The sequence below is a fragment of the Chrysochloris asiatica genome, unplaced genomic scaffold (assembly GCF_000296735.1).
Source record: "Chrysochloris asiatica unplaced genomic scaffold, ChrAsi1.0 scaffold00036, whole genome shotgun sequence".
NCBI lineage: Eukaryota > Metazoa > Chordata > Mammalia > Afrosoricida > Chrysochloridae > Chrysochloris > Chrysochloris asiatica.
In genome coordinates, this window is record NW_006408554.1 from 1,895,591 (window position 1) to 1,913,038 (window position 17,448).

The following is a 17,448-nucleotide window of genomic DNA, read 5'->3' on the forward strand; positions in this document are numbered from 1 at the left end:
AAATCCAGTGCTTTCTAATCCAAGGCACTCAAGCTGCTCCCTGAGTGGCCATTTTGGGTGAGACCAAACTGGGAAAGGATCAGAGCAGCCATGGATGCCTGACAGAACCACAAAGATAAGAAAGAAGAGTGAAAAGGGAAGCCCATCTCCTGGAGGCAATCGGAAAGCATAAAAAAATACCAAAACACACACCCATCTAAGTTTTAAGGCCATAGTTAACCACTGATTATACCCAAAAAACAGAAATAGATGGCCATATCAGCACATGTCCAGAAATGAGATAAAGTGACTGAGACAAATGAGCTGGAAGTAGACCTACACTCCATTACTGGAAGGAGGACAGGCCTTGGAAATGCCTGAGAAGGAATTCAGAAAAATGATTATATAATGTTTCAAAACACTTTATAATAGAGTTGAGAAAAATAAGAAAGAAGTCAGGAAAGCGCTACAGGAACAATCAAATAAGATAGATACAGCATTGGAAACAATTCAAAACCTACAGAAAGAGATCCAAAGGATTAATAATAGAATATCAGAAGTAGACAATACACTGAAAGGGCAAAGGAGTAGAATTAAAGAGATGGAAACCAGAACCCACTGGAAGATAAATCTCTCAATACCACTAAGGTAGAAGAATAAACAGAAAAAGGGATTAAAAAATCTGAAGAAGGCCTAAGATTCATGTTGGACAACATGAAGAGGAATAACTTAAGAATTATTGGCATTCCATAAAAATAACACAAGTCCACAGATGAGATAGTTGAAAAACTCTGGAAGAAAATTTCCCTATATCCTGAAAAGTGAAAAGGTAAGCATTCAAGAAGTTCAATGAACCCCAGGAAGGATAGACCCTAAAAGAAAAACACCAAGACTTATCATAATCAAGCTCACCAAAATCAAAGATAAGGAGAGAATCCCAAAGGCAGCTAGGGAAAAGCAAAATGTAACATACAAAGGCAAGCAAATCAGACTAAGCTCAGATTTCTCAACAGGAACTATGCAGGCAAGAAGGCAATGGGAAGACATATATAAAACCCTGAAAGAAAAAACTGTTGATCAAGAATCCTCTACCCAGCAAAGCTGTCAATCAAATATGACAGTGTAATTAAAACATTCCAGGATAAACAGGAACTAAGGGATTTTGCCAAAGTCAATCCTGCAATGAAAAACATCCTAAAAGGAGTTCTGTGGACAGAGAACAAACAAGAACAGACAACAACCAGAGATTGATGTACGTGGCAGGATCACCTGGAAGTCAATTGACAAATGGAAGAGTCAAGAACAGAATAAAACTGTAAGAACAAATTCAGAGGATCTGGGAGGTCCATCTATTATCAAAACAATTACAATGTGAAAGAAGGTAAACACAGAGGAACAGAGATCTAGGTGGTGGGAAGGTCAGGTAAATTACTGGATAAAATAGACTGCCTTAAATGGGGGTAAAAGTTAAAGAAATATAAGGTAACCACAACGGTGAGGTTGGGGTGGGGGGTTTCAGGGGAGGTGGAGGGAGGCAACAGTAGAGCACAGGGTAGAGGCAGACACATCATAGTTCTGGTGTAGGAGAGGGCAATATAAGAAGGAAGAGGAGGCAAAAGAACAAGGTAGATAGAGGAGCACTGAGACAGGTTTGAATGGACTAAGTGGGACATATGTATATAGTGATGCATGCTTAACCTTGGAACAACAGAGCTCTATGATACAGGGATCTAGGCATAGTTTGAAGAGGGGAAATAATACTAAGATGCTTGACTGTCTTATGAATTTTGGTTTCCCTTGTCAACTATTGTAAAACAGACACTTGAGATAGAAAGAATGTCGAGAAACATGATTACAGAAAACTTGTAAGCCTGTTTTTAGCCTATAACTGATTGGAATACCTAAAAGGGGTTCTAGAACTTGCCCAGTGAAACAGGCCTCTTGTGGAGCCTTTGCAGAGTACAGGACATTAGGTGGAATCCTGAGTCCTATCCAGAATCTTCTGAGGTGGGACATTCCCACTAGAAAGGACAAGAAGACCAGCCAAGAAGAGCTAGAGCAACAGAAGATGCATCTTCAAAGAAAGATCATCAGGAAAAACCCAAAGCAAAATGCAGTATGACTGGCTACTGCAAGAATAAGCAAGCTGTTTTCCGGGAAGCCATCAAGGCAAACAATCCAGTTCTTTCAGGACAAACCCCCCTCTAAGACTGAAACATAAAGGGAACACATGAGCAGGCATGTAAACTTGCTGGCGAGCATGTTAGTCTACTGGTGAGTGGAAGAGGGGGAAAGGCAGCAATGAAGAAATGAGCTGAGTTCAACCACAGTCCATTGACTCCCATTGACCTGGAGATGAGAGCTAAAAGAGAGAGTGCTGCTGGTCCAATATGTGGTGATAACTGGGAATACCTGAGCCCATGGACAAGGACATAGCCATAGAGGGCTAGAGCTGAGAGTAAAGCTTCCAGCTGATATGAAGTGAGGGGAGAGACACAAGAACACCCAAAGTTGCAGACAGTACCCATTTGACCTAGCCTCGATGGCTTGATAATCAGAACTCGACTAGAGGAAGATTACCACAAAAAACAAACAATTTTGATAAAGGAAACAAGGATAAATTGCTTCAATTTGATGAACTTGACCTATACTTATGGAGGTTGTTGTTGTTGTTGTTAAGTGCCGTCGAGTTGGTTTCGACTCATAGCGACCCTGAACAGGGTTTCCGAGGCTGTAAATCTTTACGGGAGCAGAAAGCTTCATCTTTCTCCCGCGGAGCAGCTGGTAGTTTCGAACTGCGGACCTTGCAGGTTCGCAGCCCGATTCGTAACCACTACGCTACTTATGGAGGTAGTAACTCTAAATACCAACAGAAAGGGAAGGAGTCTTCACATGAAGTGTCAATTTTATCCCCTCTGTATGTAGGGTAGATAGGGATGGGCAACTTAGACATTAGCTACCTAACATGAGGGGGTGATAAAGGCACGAAGTGACTGGCTTACAAGGTTTCAAGAGGGAGTTTAATTTAAGAGTGGGGGTGGGGGAAGAAAGAGTCCCCACTGAATAGTTTTCATCTTGTCTAGACAGGTCTGGTTAAAAGTGATGGGGATAAGATTCTTACAATTCAATAGTGAGTAATTGTTATCATGACTAATTAGACTGTTACAACTGTAAAGGTAGAAGTTTTGTAACAACAATGGGGGAGCAGTTAATCTTGCAGTCCAGAAACAGAGGACCCTAGGATGATCAAGGGAGAAGAGCACAAGTGGAATATGGACCCTTATCCAGAGAAGCAGCAACACCAGAGATGGAGGCAGAGATGGGGACATGGAAAGGGGAGCAGCTGAGGACTCTAGATTCATGGGAAGAGAGGGACTAAGAGATGGTGACCATGAGGCAGACTTGCAGAATGTGCCCTTTGGTGGTGTAAATTATTATATATGCCTCTTAAAAAAAAAAAGAGCTAAAGTGAATAGAGAAAAATACTGTTAACTGATGGTACATGGAGGGGAATGTAATCATTGTGATGAAACAAGTTCTATGATTTGTTGAACGTAAAATTGATGATCTGTCCTGTAAACTTTCACTCAATCCACAGTAAAAACTTAAAGAAAAAAAAAAAGGTCAATATAATTTTTTTTTATTCAATATTATATAAAAAAAAAAGCCTGGCTTACTAGTCAGAAAGGGACTAGAGCTGCCCAAGACTATGACCCTTCAGGTCTGGAAAGGAATTCACCATCATACCCAATTTTCAGCCAAACAGTGAATAAGTCTATAGTGGGGACAACAGCACTAGTAAAGAATGTTCACCACGGAATGGCCAGCCATTCAAGATCAAAGGGCACCATTTTCCTAAGGACAAAGTTGAGAAGGGATGGGAAGGTGGGTGGAATGCAACTAGGAGCCACAGGGAGGAAGCAGGAGAATTGTTTTTGCATGGAGGGAATTTCAATCACTGAAATGAAACAAAGTGTATGATTTGTTGAATGTAAAACTGATAATCTTGTCTGCAAAAAAAACCCACCCCAAAACTAATTGCTACAGGCACTATTTTCTAGATACTATTTTTCTAGGTAGGTATGGGTATCTAAGGAATATCTCAACATATCCAAAACCAAGTTTCTAAATTTCTTTCTAAAACCTACTTTGCCCCACTTCAATAAATGGCAACTCTGTTCTTTCATGTGGAGTCCTGGTGTGGCTCTGTGGGTTAATGCTCTGGACTGCAAAGTTGGTTTGAACCTCAGAGTCTATGGTTCAAGCTCACCAGTCGCTCCTTGGAAACCCTGATCAGTGTTGCTATGGGTCAGAACCGACTCAGTGGCACTTAACAACAACAATTCTTCCATGTCCTCAAGCAAAACAGGAAATCACCCTTGATGCCTTTGTTTGTCATACATACCACATCCATCATCAAATACTGTTGACTCTACCTTCAAAGTTAATACCCACAATAAATCACTTCCTACTACCTTCTCCATCATCTTTCAACTGGGTTACTCCAAGTTTCCTAACTTCTTTCCTTTCCCACCTAGAATTTTAGCTAGAATAATACTTCCAGGGTAAGCCTTTTGGTCCGTTGACACCACTCTTCTACTTCAGAACCTTCCAGTGTCTTTTCTCATTCACAGCAACAAGTCCTACCAGGTTCTATAGCCCCTGCCTACCCACATCTCATACCTCTCTGACCTCATCTCTCCTCACTTGCTTCATTTGAACATGTTCTTCCTTAAACATACAGGCACATTTCTGCCATAGGGCCTTGACACCTACTGTTTCCTCAGCCTGCAATGTACTTCTCCCTGAAAAAGTCACATGATTTGTTACCTCAACGCTTTCATTTATCACCTTCTCAGTAAGACCTTTCCTGACCATTCCATTTAAAACTACAACCCTAACTATCACCCAAATCCCTATCCCGTTACCCAGCTTTATCGCCACTGTATCATTTATCATAGTGTATTTGCTCCTAAAGAACTATATAACTTACACATTCAATGTATCAGTCTCTCGGTTCTATAACAAGTTGAACTGTATCCCCCAAAAATACATGTTGTAAATCCTGACTCTTGTGTGTGTTGTTGTTAAGTGCCATCAGGTTGGTTCCAACTCATAGCAACCCTGTATGTAATCTCATATGGAAATAATGTTTTCTTTATTATGTTAATAAAGCTATATCAGTGTAAGGTCTGTCTTAAATCAATCACTTTTGATATATAAAAATAGCAGCTTAAGCAGAGAAGTGTGCACAAACGGAGCAGAAGATACAGGCCACATGAAGATAACTAAGGAACAGAAACTGAAAGCAGACATGGGCTTCCCCCAGAGCCAAAAATAAAAGCTTTCTTCCTGAGCCACAGCCCTGAGCTCAGACTTCTTGCTTCTTAAACTGTGGTTCCATAAGACAAGCACTGGACTGCAAACTACAAAGTTGGCAGTTGAGCCCACCAGCCACTCCATGGGAGAAAGCTGAGGCTTTCTGATCTGCTTCACAAAAGATTTAAAAGCCTCGGAAACCCTATACAGCATCACTATGAGTCGAAACCAAACTCCAGAACACTTAACAACAATAGCACAAACTGTGAAAAAATAAATTTGTTTGTTAAAGCTACCTGCTTTGTGCTAGTTCTGATCTAAACTAAGGCACTCTCTTCATGAAAGTATAAACTGCATGAGGGCAGGCATGTTTTTGTATGGGTTGTAGAAAGTTAATTCCCAGCATGTGGGCCTGGTTGACATACTGATGGAGAGCAACACTGGTCATTTTTCCCCAAAGCAGCAGCAGGCAAATGAACCCCAGAGATTTGTTAATGAGTAGAATAAAATTAAAAAAAAAAAAACTTTCATTAAGAACAAAGCCTACGAAAAACAAAAATATGCTCCATTTATTCTATTTTAATTTGGATGTATGTATGGCGGTAAAATTCAAACAAAAGAGCATTTCTTCAGGACTTCCGGCAATGGCTTCTGTAACAATCCTGTATTGTCCCTAAAACAAGGAAAAAGAAATACAATGTAAAATTCTTATTGTTTCTATTTTAAAGTTCTTATAAGAATTTTATTGTTTAAATGAAAGCAATTTTAAATTGAATTGATTATAAGTTTTTGTTTTCCTATGTGATAAAATTTTCCAAGCCTTTGAATTTAGTGAGCATAAAATTCATTTGTTTTTATAAAATTATGTATTTAAAATTTTAGAGACTAGTCTACGAGTTTTTAAAATTTTAGATATAATTTGTAAAAAAAAAAAAAATAGCTGAAGAGTATACAGTGCTAAAGTTTATTGTAAGTCACTAAAAAGTAAAATTTCCTTGATAGGTATGTAATGCAAATATCCAAATTTATATCTGTATTATTCACTGAGGCATTAAGTAGTTTTACAAAGGTCTAGATGTTCATACTAAGTTTTCAAGAAAAATCTTGTAACAAAAATAAATCTATAGTTTATGTGATTATTGGTCTCCCAATTCTTATATTTAGTATATTACATAAATTACAAACATATATATTTAGTACACCTACTCCTTCCTTACTTGCTGACTGTCTCGTTAGCTGACACTTTGCATTTACAACAATAGTAAAAGAAATCTACTATCCAACTGTTTTTCGAAATAACAATGTATGTCTGGCAGTAATGAATGCTGAAGTAGGAGGCAAGAGTATCGCTGGCTTCAATGATTAAGATTATATGTCAGCTTGGCTAGGCCATGATTATCAGTGGTTTGGCAGTTATATGATGATATAATTTGGTAAGGATGTAATTTGGCAGCTATATAACAATGTCATGTGGCAGTTATATAATAATGTAGTCATCCTCCATTTTGTGATCTGATATTCATCTTCCATTTTCACATAATGCTGATTTTTGCATACTGACCTGATCTTTGGAATCCAACCATGTCAGTATGTGAAGAGTATATACATACATATACTCTTTTTAAAGTATATACCTACTTAAAATACTTACTGATCAAAGACTATAGCCTTCAGTATGGATTGCATCTCAATGTAAAGAAAACAAAAATCCTCACCACTGGACCAATAAACAAACATTTTTATCGATGGAGAAAAGACTGAAGTTGTCAAAGACTTCATTTTTCTTGGAATAACCATCAACCCTCATGGAAGCAGCAGCCAAGAAATCAAATGATGTATAATCAAAGTGTTAAAGAGCAAAGATGTCACCTTGAGTACTAAGGTGCATCTGACCCAAGCCGTGGTATTTTCAATAATTTCATATGCATATGAAAGCTGGACAGTGAATAAGGAAGACCGTAGAAGAATTGATGCTTTTGAGTTATGGTGTAGGAGGAGAATATTGAAAGTGCCATGGGCTGCCAAAAGAACAGATCTGTGTTGGAAGAAGTGCAGCCAGAGTGTTCCTTGGAGGCCAGGATGGCCAAACTTCATCTCTCGTACTTCAGACATATTGTCAGGAGGGACAAGATCACTAGAGAGGGATATCATAATTGGTAAGGTGGAGGGTCAGAGAAAAAGAGGAAGACCCCCATTGAGATGGATTGGCAAAGTGGCAGCATCAATGGGCTCAAGCATGGCAACAATTGTGAGGTTATCCCAGTACCAAGCAGTGTTTTGTTCTGTTGCGCGTAGGGTCACTATGAGTCAGTACAGACTCAATGGCACCTAACAACAACAACATATACATATGTGCCAAATATTTATAAACAGCATTGTTAAATACATATAAATATTTGGTATACAATATAGAGAGAGTTACTGAGTTATCCACATGATTGTTCAGTGTTATAATCTGAAGATTACTTGATATACTCATAAGATTATTTGATAAACTAATAATGAGTCATTGTATTACTTTTAGCAAAACATGTTAGAAGAGAAAATGCAGTAAAAAGAGACTTTCTTTTGTGTAACTTTTTTCCTATTCCACAGAAAAACAAATGATCAAAATGAGGGGAGACAATGAAACAATATACAATAGGATAAATGTAAAGCTAACGTTCTCCCATGTAAACTATCACATAATTCACAATAAAACATTTTTTTAAGTCATTAAGAAGACAAAAAAGAAATAAAATGTTCAAAAAAAATGAGGGGGGAAAGTGGAAAAATAGTCTTGATCATCTTAATCTATCACTTCTATTTTTAAAGGTTGTGAATTGCTTCTTTCAAAGTCTTAACATGTCTGCTACTGCAAAATGTTGAGAAAATACAAAACAAATCTTAAACAATACCTTAGAAAAATGTATTTCGTTGAAGGAGAATGGTATTGTTGTATTCACAGTCTCTGCAAAAATAAAATATATATATATTAGTCATTTCTGTTGTTGTTAAGTGCTGTTAAGTCGGTTCTGACACATAGCTACCCTGTATGGACCAGCTAGTAGGCTTGAACCATAGACCTTTGGCTTAGCAGTTCAGTGCTTATCCTATAGCACCACACAATTATTAGGTGTTTTTTCTAGGCTTTTTGGTCTGTTGGTTGGTTGGTTGGCAGTATGGAGAGCCCCCTTTACACTTTTACTACTGGCAGGAGACAGGCCTTAGTAAAACTGTAATGAAATTATGACTCTCATACCCTGGCTGCTCTTCCCATGTGCTTTCTTAGAGCTGCAGATACTCTCCAGCAGCCTGTGCTGAGCCTCCCCATGATGCTTCCTCTCATAGATACCTGTTGTCCAAGGGCTTTCCAAGATTGTGATCCTTCTAGAAACAGATGCCAAATCTTTCACCCACTGAGAAGCTGGTGGGTTTAAACCACCAAATTTTCAATAAGCAGTTGAACACTTAACCACTTAAGTGCATGTGCCACCAGGGATCCTGGTATCTTTGAAAGCATGTAACAAATTTGAATCTAATTTCTGACTTAGTTATGAGCCTGTTTCCTCCACTAGTCTGTGAGCACCATGGGGGCACATGCTTTGCTTTGGTTACCCCTGGTTCTACGACTGGCTATGTAATTTGCAAAGTCCAATGCAAAATGAAAATTGGGGGAGGGAGGGGGCTTATTCAAAAGGAGCCCTGATAGCACAATTGATTAAGTACTGGGCTGCTAACTACAAGGTCAAAGGCTCAAACACCAGCAGTTGCTCCTCAGGAGGAAGATAAGGCTGTCAACTCCTATAGACATTTACAGCTTCAGAAACCCTACAGAGCAGTTGTACTCTGTCCTACAGGATTAATGTGAGAAGGTTTTGTGTCAACTTGACTGGGCCAGGATTCTTAATGGTTTGGCGATTAAGATTTGGCAAACAGTTACCCCCATAATGAGATTTAATATAATATAATCAACTCTATGATAGAGTCCCAGTGTGGCCCTGTAGGATAAGCACTGGATTGCTAGCCACAAGGTTGGCAGTTCAAACCCACCTGTGACACTTTGGAAACCCTATACAGGGTTGCTATGAGTTGGAATGACAACCTGATGAGGTCTGCTATGAGCAGTAAATCAATTTGAAAAGATGGTTCCTTGGGGATGTGTCCTGCTTCCAATATGTTGTACATTAGGGCAAGGCTTGCTTGCTCTCTACTGGGTCTGGATCTTGCATATGTCTCACCTGACCTCTAATTCTTTGGACTTAAGTCAGTGGTCTGCTCTATTATCAGCCAATCCTGGGAGCCATCAGCATCTACCATCTCACCATCCAATCTTGGTTCAGCAGCCCTGCAGCTATGTGAGTCAGAAGCCCCCAGCCTGACATCTAACCCACGGACTTGGAATTGCCTGTTTCTACAACTGTGTAAGCCGCTTCCTTGATATAAACCTCTCTTTATGTATACATAGTAGCAAAGTGGATTACGAGCTGGGCTGCTAACTACAAGGTCAGCAGTTCAAATCTACCAATCACTCCATAGGAAAAAGATGAGGATTTTTGTTCCAGCAAAGACTTACAGCCTTGGAAATCCTATACAAGGTCATTGAGTTGCAACTGACTTGGTGGCATACAACCACCACCATGTATACATATATATAAGATTCACTGGTTTTGCTTCTCTAGAGAAGCCAGACTAAGACAGTTGCTATTAGTTGGAATCAACTTGGCAGTGGGGAAGGTTTGGTTTCATAGTTCAAAAAGCAGGGGACCCAACAGCCAAGCAGAGGCAGTGACCCAGCACTAGAAGCCGTGGAGCTGCACGTCTAGAGGGAGAGGTGTAACGGATTTTTCATGTTTCACCTTTCATTTTTCACATATCTTTCCTTCTCACTCCGATTGTGCCCTCACTGCCCAGCCCAGACGCCTTCAGACAGGTGAGAGCACACCCCCAAAAGAGTTCAGCATTGCACCCACAGTTTTCCAACGGCACAGAGAAGAAACCCACAGGCTGCTTCTAATGACGTCTGACTCTGGGACTCAGCCCCAAAGTTGACCTGTGTGGGACCCTTTATCCCTGTCTGCACAGCAAAGGCCAGTGGACAGTGTCTATCACAATTTTAGTTTTGGTTTTGATTGGTGGTTTCTGTCTCAGCTTTTATAGTGTCTCTTTCTGGTCCTTTTGACCTCATTCTTCTCCCAGGGATTGGAGCTTTGTCCCCCTACCTTACCCAAGAAGAGACAGCAACTGTGCCCATACAGCTAAGCTACAAGGATACCCTGTAGTACCCCACCATCTGGACAAGAGCCAATAGCAGTTGCTAGGCATTACATGTGAAAAGGGAAGCCTATCTCCAGATCATATCCACCAGGAGATGCTCAGCAAGCTTAACAACAAAGCAACATACATACATTTAAGCATTAAAAACTCACATTACTGCTGAAAATGTCCAAGAAAACACAGTTAAAGATCACATGTCCTCAACACATGTCCAAAAACAGAAAAAAGTAACTGAGATAAATGAGCTGGAAGCAGACATAGACTTTCCAGTAGAAGAGCAGGCTCTGGATCTGCCTGAGAAGGAATTCAGAAGAATGATATGGGAATAAATTCAAAGGGTCTGAAAAGGGGTGGAGGAAAATAAGGAAGAAGTCAGGAAAGTGCTACAGGAGCAATCAAACAAGATAGATACAGCATTGGAAACAATCCAAAACCTGCAAAAAGAAGTCCAGATGATTAATAATAAAATATCAGAAATGGAAAATACACTGAAAGGGCAAAGGAGTAGAATAGAAGAGATGGAAGCCAGAACCAGCAAGCTGGAAGACAAATCTCTCAATATTGCTGAGATAGAAGAGCAAGCAGTAAAAAGGATTTAAAAATCTGAAGAGAGTCTAAGATTCATGCTGGATAACATGAAGAGGAATAACTTAAGAATTATTGGTATTCCAGAACAGGAAGAATCACAGAAGTCCACAGAAGAAATAGTTGAAGAGCTTCTGGAAGAAAATTTTCCTAACATCTTGAAGGATGAGAAGATAAACATGCAAGAAGCTGAACAAACCCCAGGAAGGATAGATTCCAAAAGAAAATCACCAAGACATAGCATAATCAAACTCTCCAAAATCAAAGACAAGGAGTGAATCCAAAAAGTAGGGGACCCAAAAAATGGGTGAAAAACTTGAACAGACATTACACTAAGAGGATATTCAAACAGTCAACAAGTGCATGAAAATATGCCCAAATTTATTAGCTATTCCATAAAAAATGAAACTACTGCCATAAAGTTGATTCATACTCAGAGAGGCACTATAGGACATAGAGCTGCTCCGTGGAGTTTCTGAGATTGTAAATCTTTATGAGAGCAGAAAGCCTGATCTTTCTCTCTTACAGCAGCTGCTGGGATTGAACCATCAACCTGTGGTAAGCAGTCCAACGCTTACTCCACTATACCACCACAACTCCTTTGTTAGCCACTTAAAACAAAAAACAAACAAACCCACTGCCTTGGTTGTTTAAACAATTATGTATCCCTGTGTGGTTTATATTTTTGTTTTTTTGTTGTTTATTTTGTACATCAAGGGGCAAAAAAGGGGGGAGTTCTTGACAATCTATGAGGGTTTGGTGGGGGGAAGAGGAAATGATATATGTACTAGAGTGTAGACATATGTTGACATGAGTGATGAGGCAGACAATATACAACTGGAGGGAGGTTGGCAGAGTAAAGATGGGGGTGCCAGGAGGCACAGAGAGGAATGCAGAGGTTAAAGTGAGCAGAGGTAAATGCTGTTAACTGTTGGTGCATGGAGGGAATTGCAAACATGTAATGAAGCAAAGTATATGATTTGTTGAATGTCAAACTGATGATCTGCTCTGTAAACCTTCACTCAATTCACAATAAAAAGTTTTTAAAAAACAAACACTGTTTAATATGTTGTTAAGTTGTTAAGTGCCGTCGAGTCGGTTGCAACTCATAGCGACCCTGCATAGGGTTTCCAAGGAGCAGCTGGTGATCTTGAACTGCTGACTTTGCAGTTTAAACAGCTTTGCAGTCTGGCACATTAACCCACAGTGCCACACCAGGACTCCACTGTTTAATACAGTGCTGAATAAATGAGGCAAGCTATCAATGGTTGAGTGATCAATGGTTCTGCTATTAATTGATTTGTTTTTCGTCAATAAATTTGCATAAACCAATAAAATAAAAATAATAATTTGGTTCTTTAAAAGGATTAATAAAATTGACAAACCACTTACAGCTCTAACAAAAGAAAAGAAAAAGAGGATGCAAATAGTAAATTATATGAGGGGCGTTACAACTGAACTAGCTGAAATAAAAAGGATAATAACAGAATACTATGAAGAATTGTACTCAAACAAATTTGAAAATCTAGAAGAAATGGAGAAATTTCTAGAAACAAACTACTCACCTAAACTAATACAGATGGAAGTTGAAAACTTAGCTTACCTGTAACTAAAAAAGAATTTGATGATGCCATTAAAAAATCAAAAAGAGTCTGGGCCCAGATGGCTTTACTAAACATTCAGAGAAGAACTGACACCAATTTTTCTCAAACTACTCCAAACATAGAAAAGGATGGAAAATTCCCAAACTTATTTAATGAAGCAAGCATAACCCTGACACTAAACCAGGCAAAGACATCATTAAAAAAGAAAACCATAGACCAATGTCCCTTATGAACATAAATGCAGAAATTCTTAACAAAATCTTTAACAACAGAATCAAACAATAAATCAAAAATAATATATCATTGCCAAGTGGGATCCATATCTTATACCATGTTCAAAACAGAACTCAACATGGATTAAAGACCTAAATATAAAACCTCTAAATATAAAGATCATCTATTAAAAAAATGGGGACAAACTTAGGAAGTTTGATATTTGGCACTGTAAAATGGTATAATAATTGTGGAAAAACAATATGGCTCTTTCTCAAACAATTGGAAACAGGAACCTCATAAGACCTGGCAATTCCTCTACTTGTTACATATCCTCAAGGAATAAGAACCAAACGAATAGATACGTGCACACCCATGTTCCTCATAAAATTATTCACAATTGCAAAAAGATAGAGACAGCCTAAATGTCCATCAACTGAAGAATGGATGCACAAACATTGGTACATACAAACAATGAATACCAAGCAACCTTCAAGAATAACACTGAATCTGCAAAGCATCTCAAAACATGGATGGACCAGAAGGGCATTGTTGTTGTTGTTGTTAAGTGCCGTCAAGTCGGTTCCGACCCATAGCGACCCTGTACAAGGTTTCCGAGGGTGTAAATCTTTACGGGAGTAGAAAGCCTCACCTTTCTCCCACAGAGCGGCTGGTAGTTTTGAACCGCTGACCTTAAGTTTCGCAGCCCAATTTGTAACCACTACACTACCAGAGCTCCTTAGAAGGGTATTATGCTGAGTGAAATAAGTCAATCACAAAAGGTCAAATATTGTATTACACTATTATTGTTTAAAAGTCAAGAAAAGACTTGTGCTTAAAAAACATTATTTGATGGTTACCAGGGATGTCAGTTCGTTGTACTATGATGGCTTTGTGCTGGAAGTGCTATACCACTGATATTTTAAATATCAGCAGGATCACACATGGTGGATAGGTTTCAGCGGAGCTTACAGACTAAGACAAACTAGGAAAAAGGAGAGATAGACTACTTCTAAATGTTTAGTCACTGAAAACATTATGAAGACAAGAAGAGCTTTATTAAATTTAATGCCAAAAGATGAAACCATTAGGAATAGCACCAGAGCATTATCAGATATAGTACTGGAGGATAAACCACTCAGGTTGGAAGGCACTCAAAAGACAACTGGGGAAGAATTGCCTCCTCAAAGTAGAGTTAATCATGATGATGCAAATGTAAAGCTTTCAGGACCTTCACTTTCTGATGAAGCACAACTCAAAATGAAGAGAAACCGCTGCAAACATTAACTAGAACATAGAATGCATGAAATATGAATCTAGGAAAATTGGAAGTTGTCAAAAATGAAATGAAACACATAAACATTGATATCATAGATAACAGTGAGCTGAAATGGACTGAGATGGGCCATTTTGAATCAGACAGTCATATAGTTTACTACTCCAGAAACAAAAATTCAAGAGGAATGGCCTCACATTCATCTTCAAAAAGAACATTTTAAGATCTATCTTGAAGTATAATTCTGTCTGTGATAGAATAATATCCATACACCTACAAGAAAGGCCCACTATTATTCAAATTTACACACCAACCACTAAAGTCAGTGATAATGAAATTGAAGAATTATACCAACCTCTTCAGTCTGAAATTGGTCAAACATGCAATCAATATGTATTGATCATTATAGGTGATTGGAATAAAATGGTTGGAAACAAAGGAATGAGCAGTAGTTGTAAAATATGACCTTGGTGATAGAAATGATGCTGGAGATCTCATGATAGGATTTGCCAAGACCAATGACATATTCATTAGAAATATCTTTTGTAAACAACATAAAAGATAACTATACATGTGGGCATCATCAGATGGAACACACTGGAATCAAATTGACTATATCTGTGGAAAGAGATGGTGGAAAATTAAATATCTTCAGCCGAAACACAGCTATGGGCCGATTGTGGAACCATCAATTGCTCATATGTAAGTTCATGCTGAAGCTGAAGAAAATTAAAACAAGTCCATGTATATATCCTATCTGAATTTACAGTCCATTTGAAGAATAGATTTGATGCATTATACACTAATGACTGAAAACCAGAAAAGCTGTGGGATGACATCAAGACCATCATACAGGAAGAAAGCAAAAGGTCATTATGAAGATAAGGAAGAAGGAAAAGACCAAAATGGATGTCAGAAGAGACTCAAATTCATCTACAGCACAAAGATGCTCTAATGACTACAAGAAATTTAGAAAACTAAAAGCAGAACAGAAAATTTCAAAGGGCAGCTCAGAAACACAAGGTCAATGGAATGTATAAAGATCTGGAGTTAGAAAACCAAAAAGAAGTACAAGTTCATCATTTCTCAAACTGAGGGAACTGAAGAAAAATTCAAGCCTCAACTTGGATTCTATGGGCAAACTATTGAATGATAGAGAAAGCATCAAAAGAAGATGGAAGGTATACACAGACTCACTATACCAACAGGAAATGGTCGATGTTCAACCATGATCAAGAGCCAATGGTACTGAAGGCAATGGCATTGAAGGTACATTGAAGGCATTGGCAAAGAACAAGTCTCTGGGAATTGATGGGATACAAATTGAAATCTTTCAACGAACTAATGCGACATTGGAGGCACTCACTCATCTATGCCAAGAAATTTGGAAGACAGCTACCTAGCCACCTGATTGTACAAAATCTGTATTTGTGTTCATTCCAAACAGAGGTGACCCAACAGAATGTGGCAATTATCAGACAAGATCATTAACATTTCATGCAAGGAAAATTATGCTAAAGATAATTCAAAAACAACTGCAACTGTATATTGACAGGGAACTGCCAGCCACATTCAGACAAGAACATGGAATGAAGGATATAATTGCTGATGTCAAATAGATCTTGATTGAAAGCAGAGAATACCAGAAAGATGTTTACCTGTGTTTTATTGACTGCACAAAGGCTTTTGGGTGGATCATGACAAGCTATGGACAGCATTACTGAGAATGAGTATTCTGGAACACCAAATTGTGCCTATAAGGAACCTGTATATGGACCAAGAGGCAGTTGTTTGAACTGAAAAAAGGAGAGGGGTACACCAGGATTGTATTCTTACACCATACTTATTCTGTCTGTAGGCTGAAAAAATAATTCAAGAAACTGAGTTATAGGAAAAAAACTTGGCATCAGGATTGGAGGAAGACTCATTAACAACCTTGATATGCAGATGATACAACCTTGCTTGCTAAATGTGAACAGGTCTTAAAATACTGATGAAGATGAAAGACCACAGCCTTCTGTATGGGTTGCACCTCAATGTAAAGAAGACAAAAATCCTCACAAATGGACCAATAAATAACATCAAGATTGAAGTTATCAGAGATTTTATTTTGCTCAGATCAACCATCAACACACATGGAAGCAGCAGTCAAGAAATCAAACGACATATTGCATTAGACAAATCTGCTACGCAAGACCTTTAAAGTGTTGAAGAGCAAAGATGTTAGTTCAAAGAGTAAGGTATGCCTGACCCAAGTCATGGTATTTTCAATAACCTCATATACATGTGAAAATTGGACAATGAATAAGGAAGAAAATGGAAGAATTGATGCACTTATGGTGCTGGGAGAGAATATTAAAAGTACCAAGGACTGAAGAATCAACAAATCTGTGTTGGAAAAAGTACAGCCAGAATGCTCCTTAGAAGCCAGGATGGCCAGACTTCATTTCTCATTATTAGAAGGGACCAGACCCTGGAGATGGACATCATGCTTGGTAAACTGGAGGGTCACAAAGAGGAAGACCCCCAATGAGATGGATGGCAGCAGCAATGGGCTCAAACATAGCAACAATTGTGAGGTTGACGCAGGACTGGGCAATATTTGATTCTTTTTGGTGCATCAGTTTGCTGTGAGTTAGTACCGACTCAACTAACAACAACAAGGGTTACAACTGGCTTGGAATTGATTCGATGGTGCAATATGCTTAACCAAATTCATAGATATGTTTGCAGCAAAGATAAATTCCCATTTGCAAATAACAACAATTGTGAGAATGATGCAGGACTGGGCAGTGCGTTGTGCCTATGCTTCCAAACCAACTCGATGGCATCTAACAACAACAATGTATCTTTGTAGCAGCAGACAGCCTCATCTTTCTCCTGTGGAGCATTGGTGGGCTTGAACGCCAACCTTAGGTTGACAGTCCAGTAGTAATCCTACAGAGCCATCTTGTTCCAAGATCTATCAGTACGTATAAAGATCTGTCTATGCGGAACCAAACTGACAACAGAAACTCTGAAGAGTAGATAGGAACCTTAGGAGGCAGTGAATTTATGTTAAGGGGGAAACAACTCAGAGAAGAAGGGTGAAAATAGTAGCATGACTCAAAAAATGAAATTATTCCAAAAAAAAAAAAAGCTAAAGAGCATAGAGAGAAACACTGTAAACTGATGATATATGGAGGGGATAATAATCAATGTAATGAAACAAGCTAT

At 38.7% G+C, this 17,448-nt stretch overlaps 1 protein-coding gene across 1 annotated transcript in view; it reads right to left on the reverse strand.

The window, feature by feature from the left end:
- Positions 1-5,872: 5,872 nt before the first annotated feature.
- The window catches only part of LY96 (lymphocyte antigen 96), a 20,051-nt gene continuing 8,475 nt past the window's right edge, over positions 5,873-17,448 (reverse strand). Inside the window, exons 4-5 of the mRNA XM_006860069.1 lie at positions 8,196-8,248; positions 5,873-5,971 (exon numbers count right to left, since the gene is read on the reverse strand). Coding sequence (XP_006860131.1) covers positions 5,873-5,971; positions 8,196-8,248 — 152 coding nt within the window. The remainder of the gene's footprint in view (positions 5,972-8,195; positions 8,249-17,448) is intronic.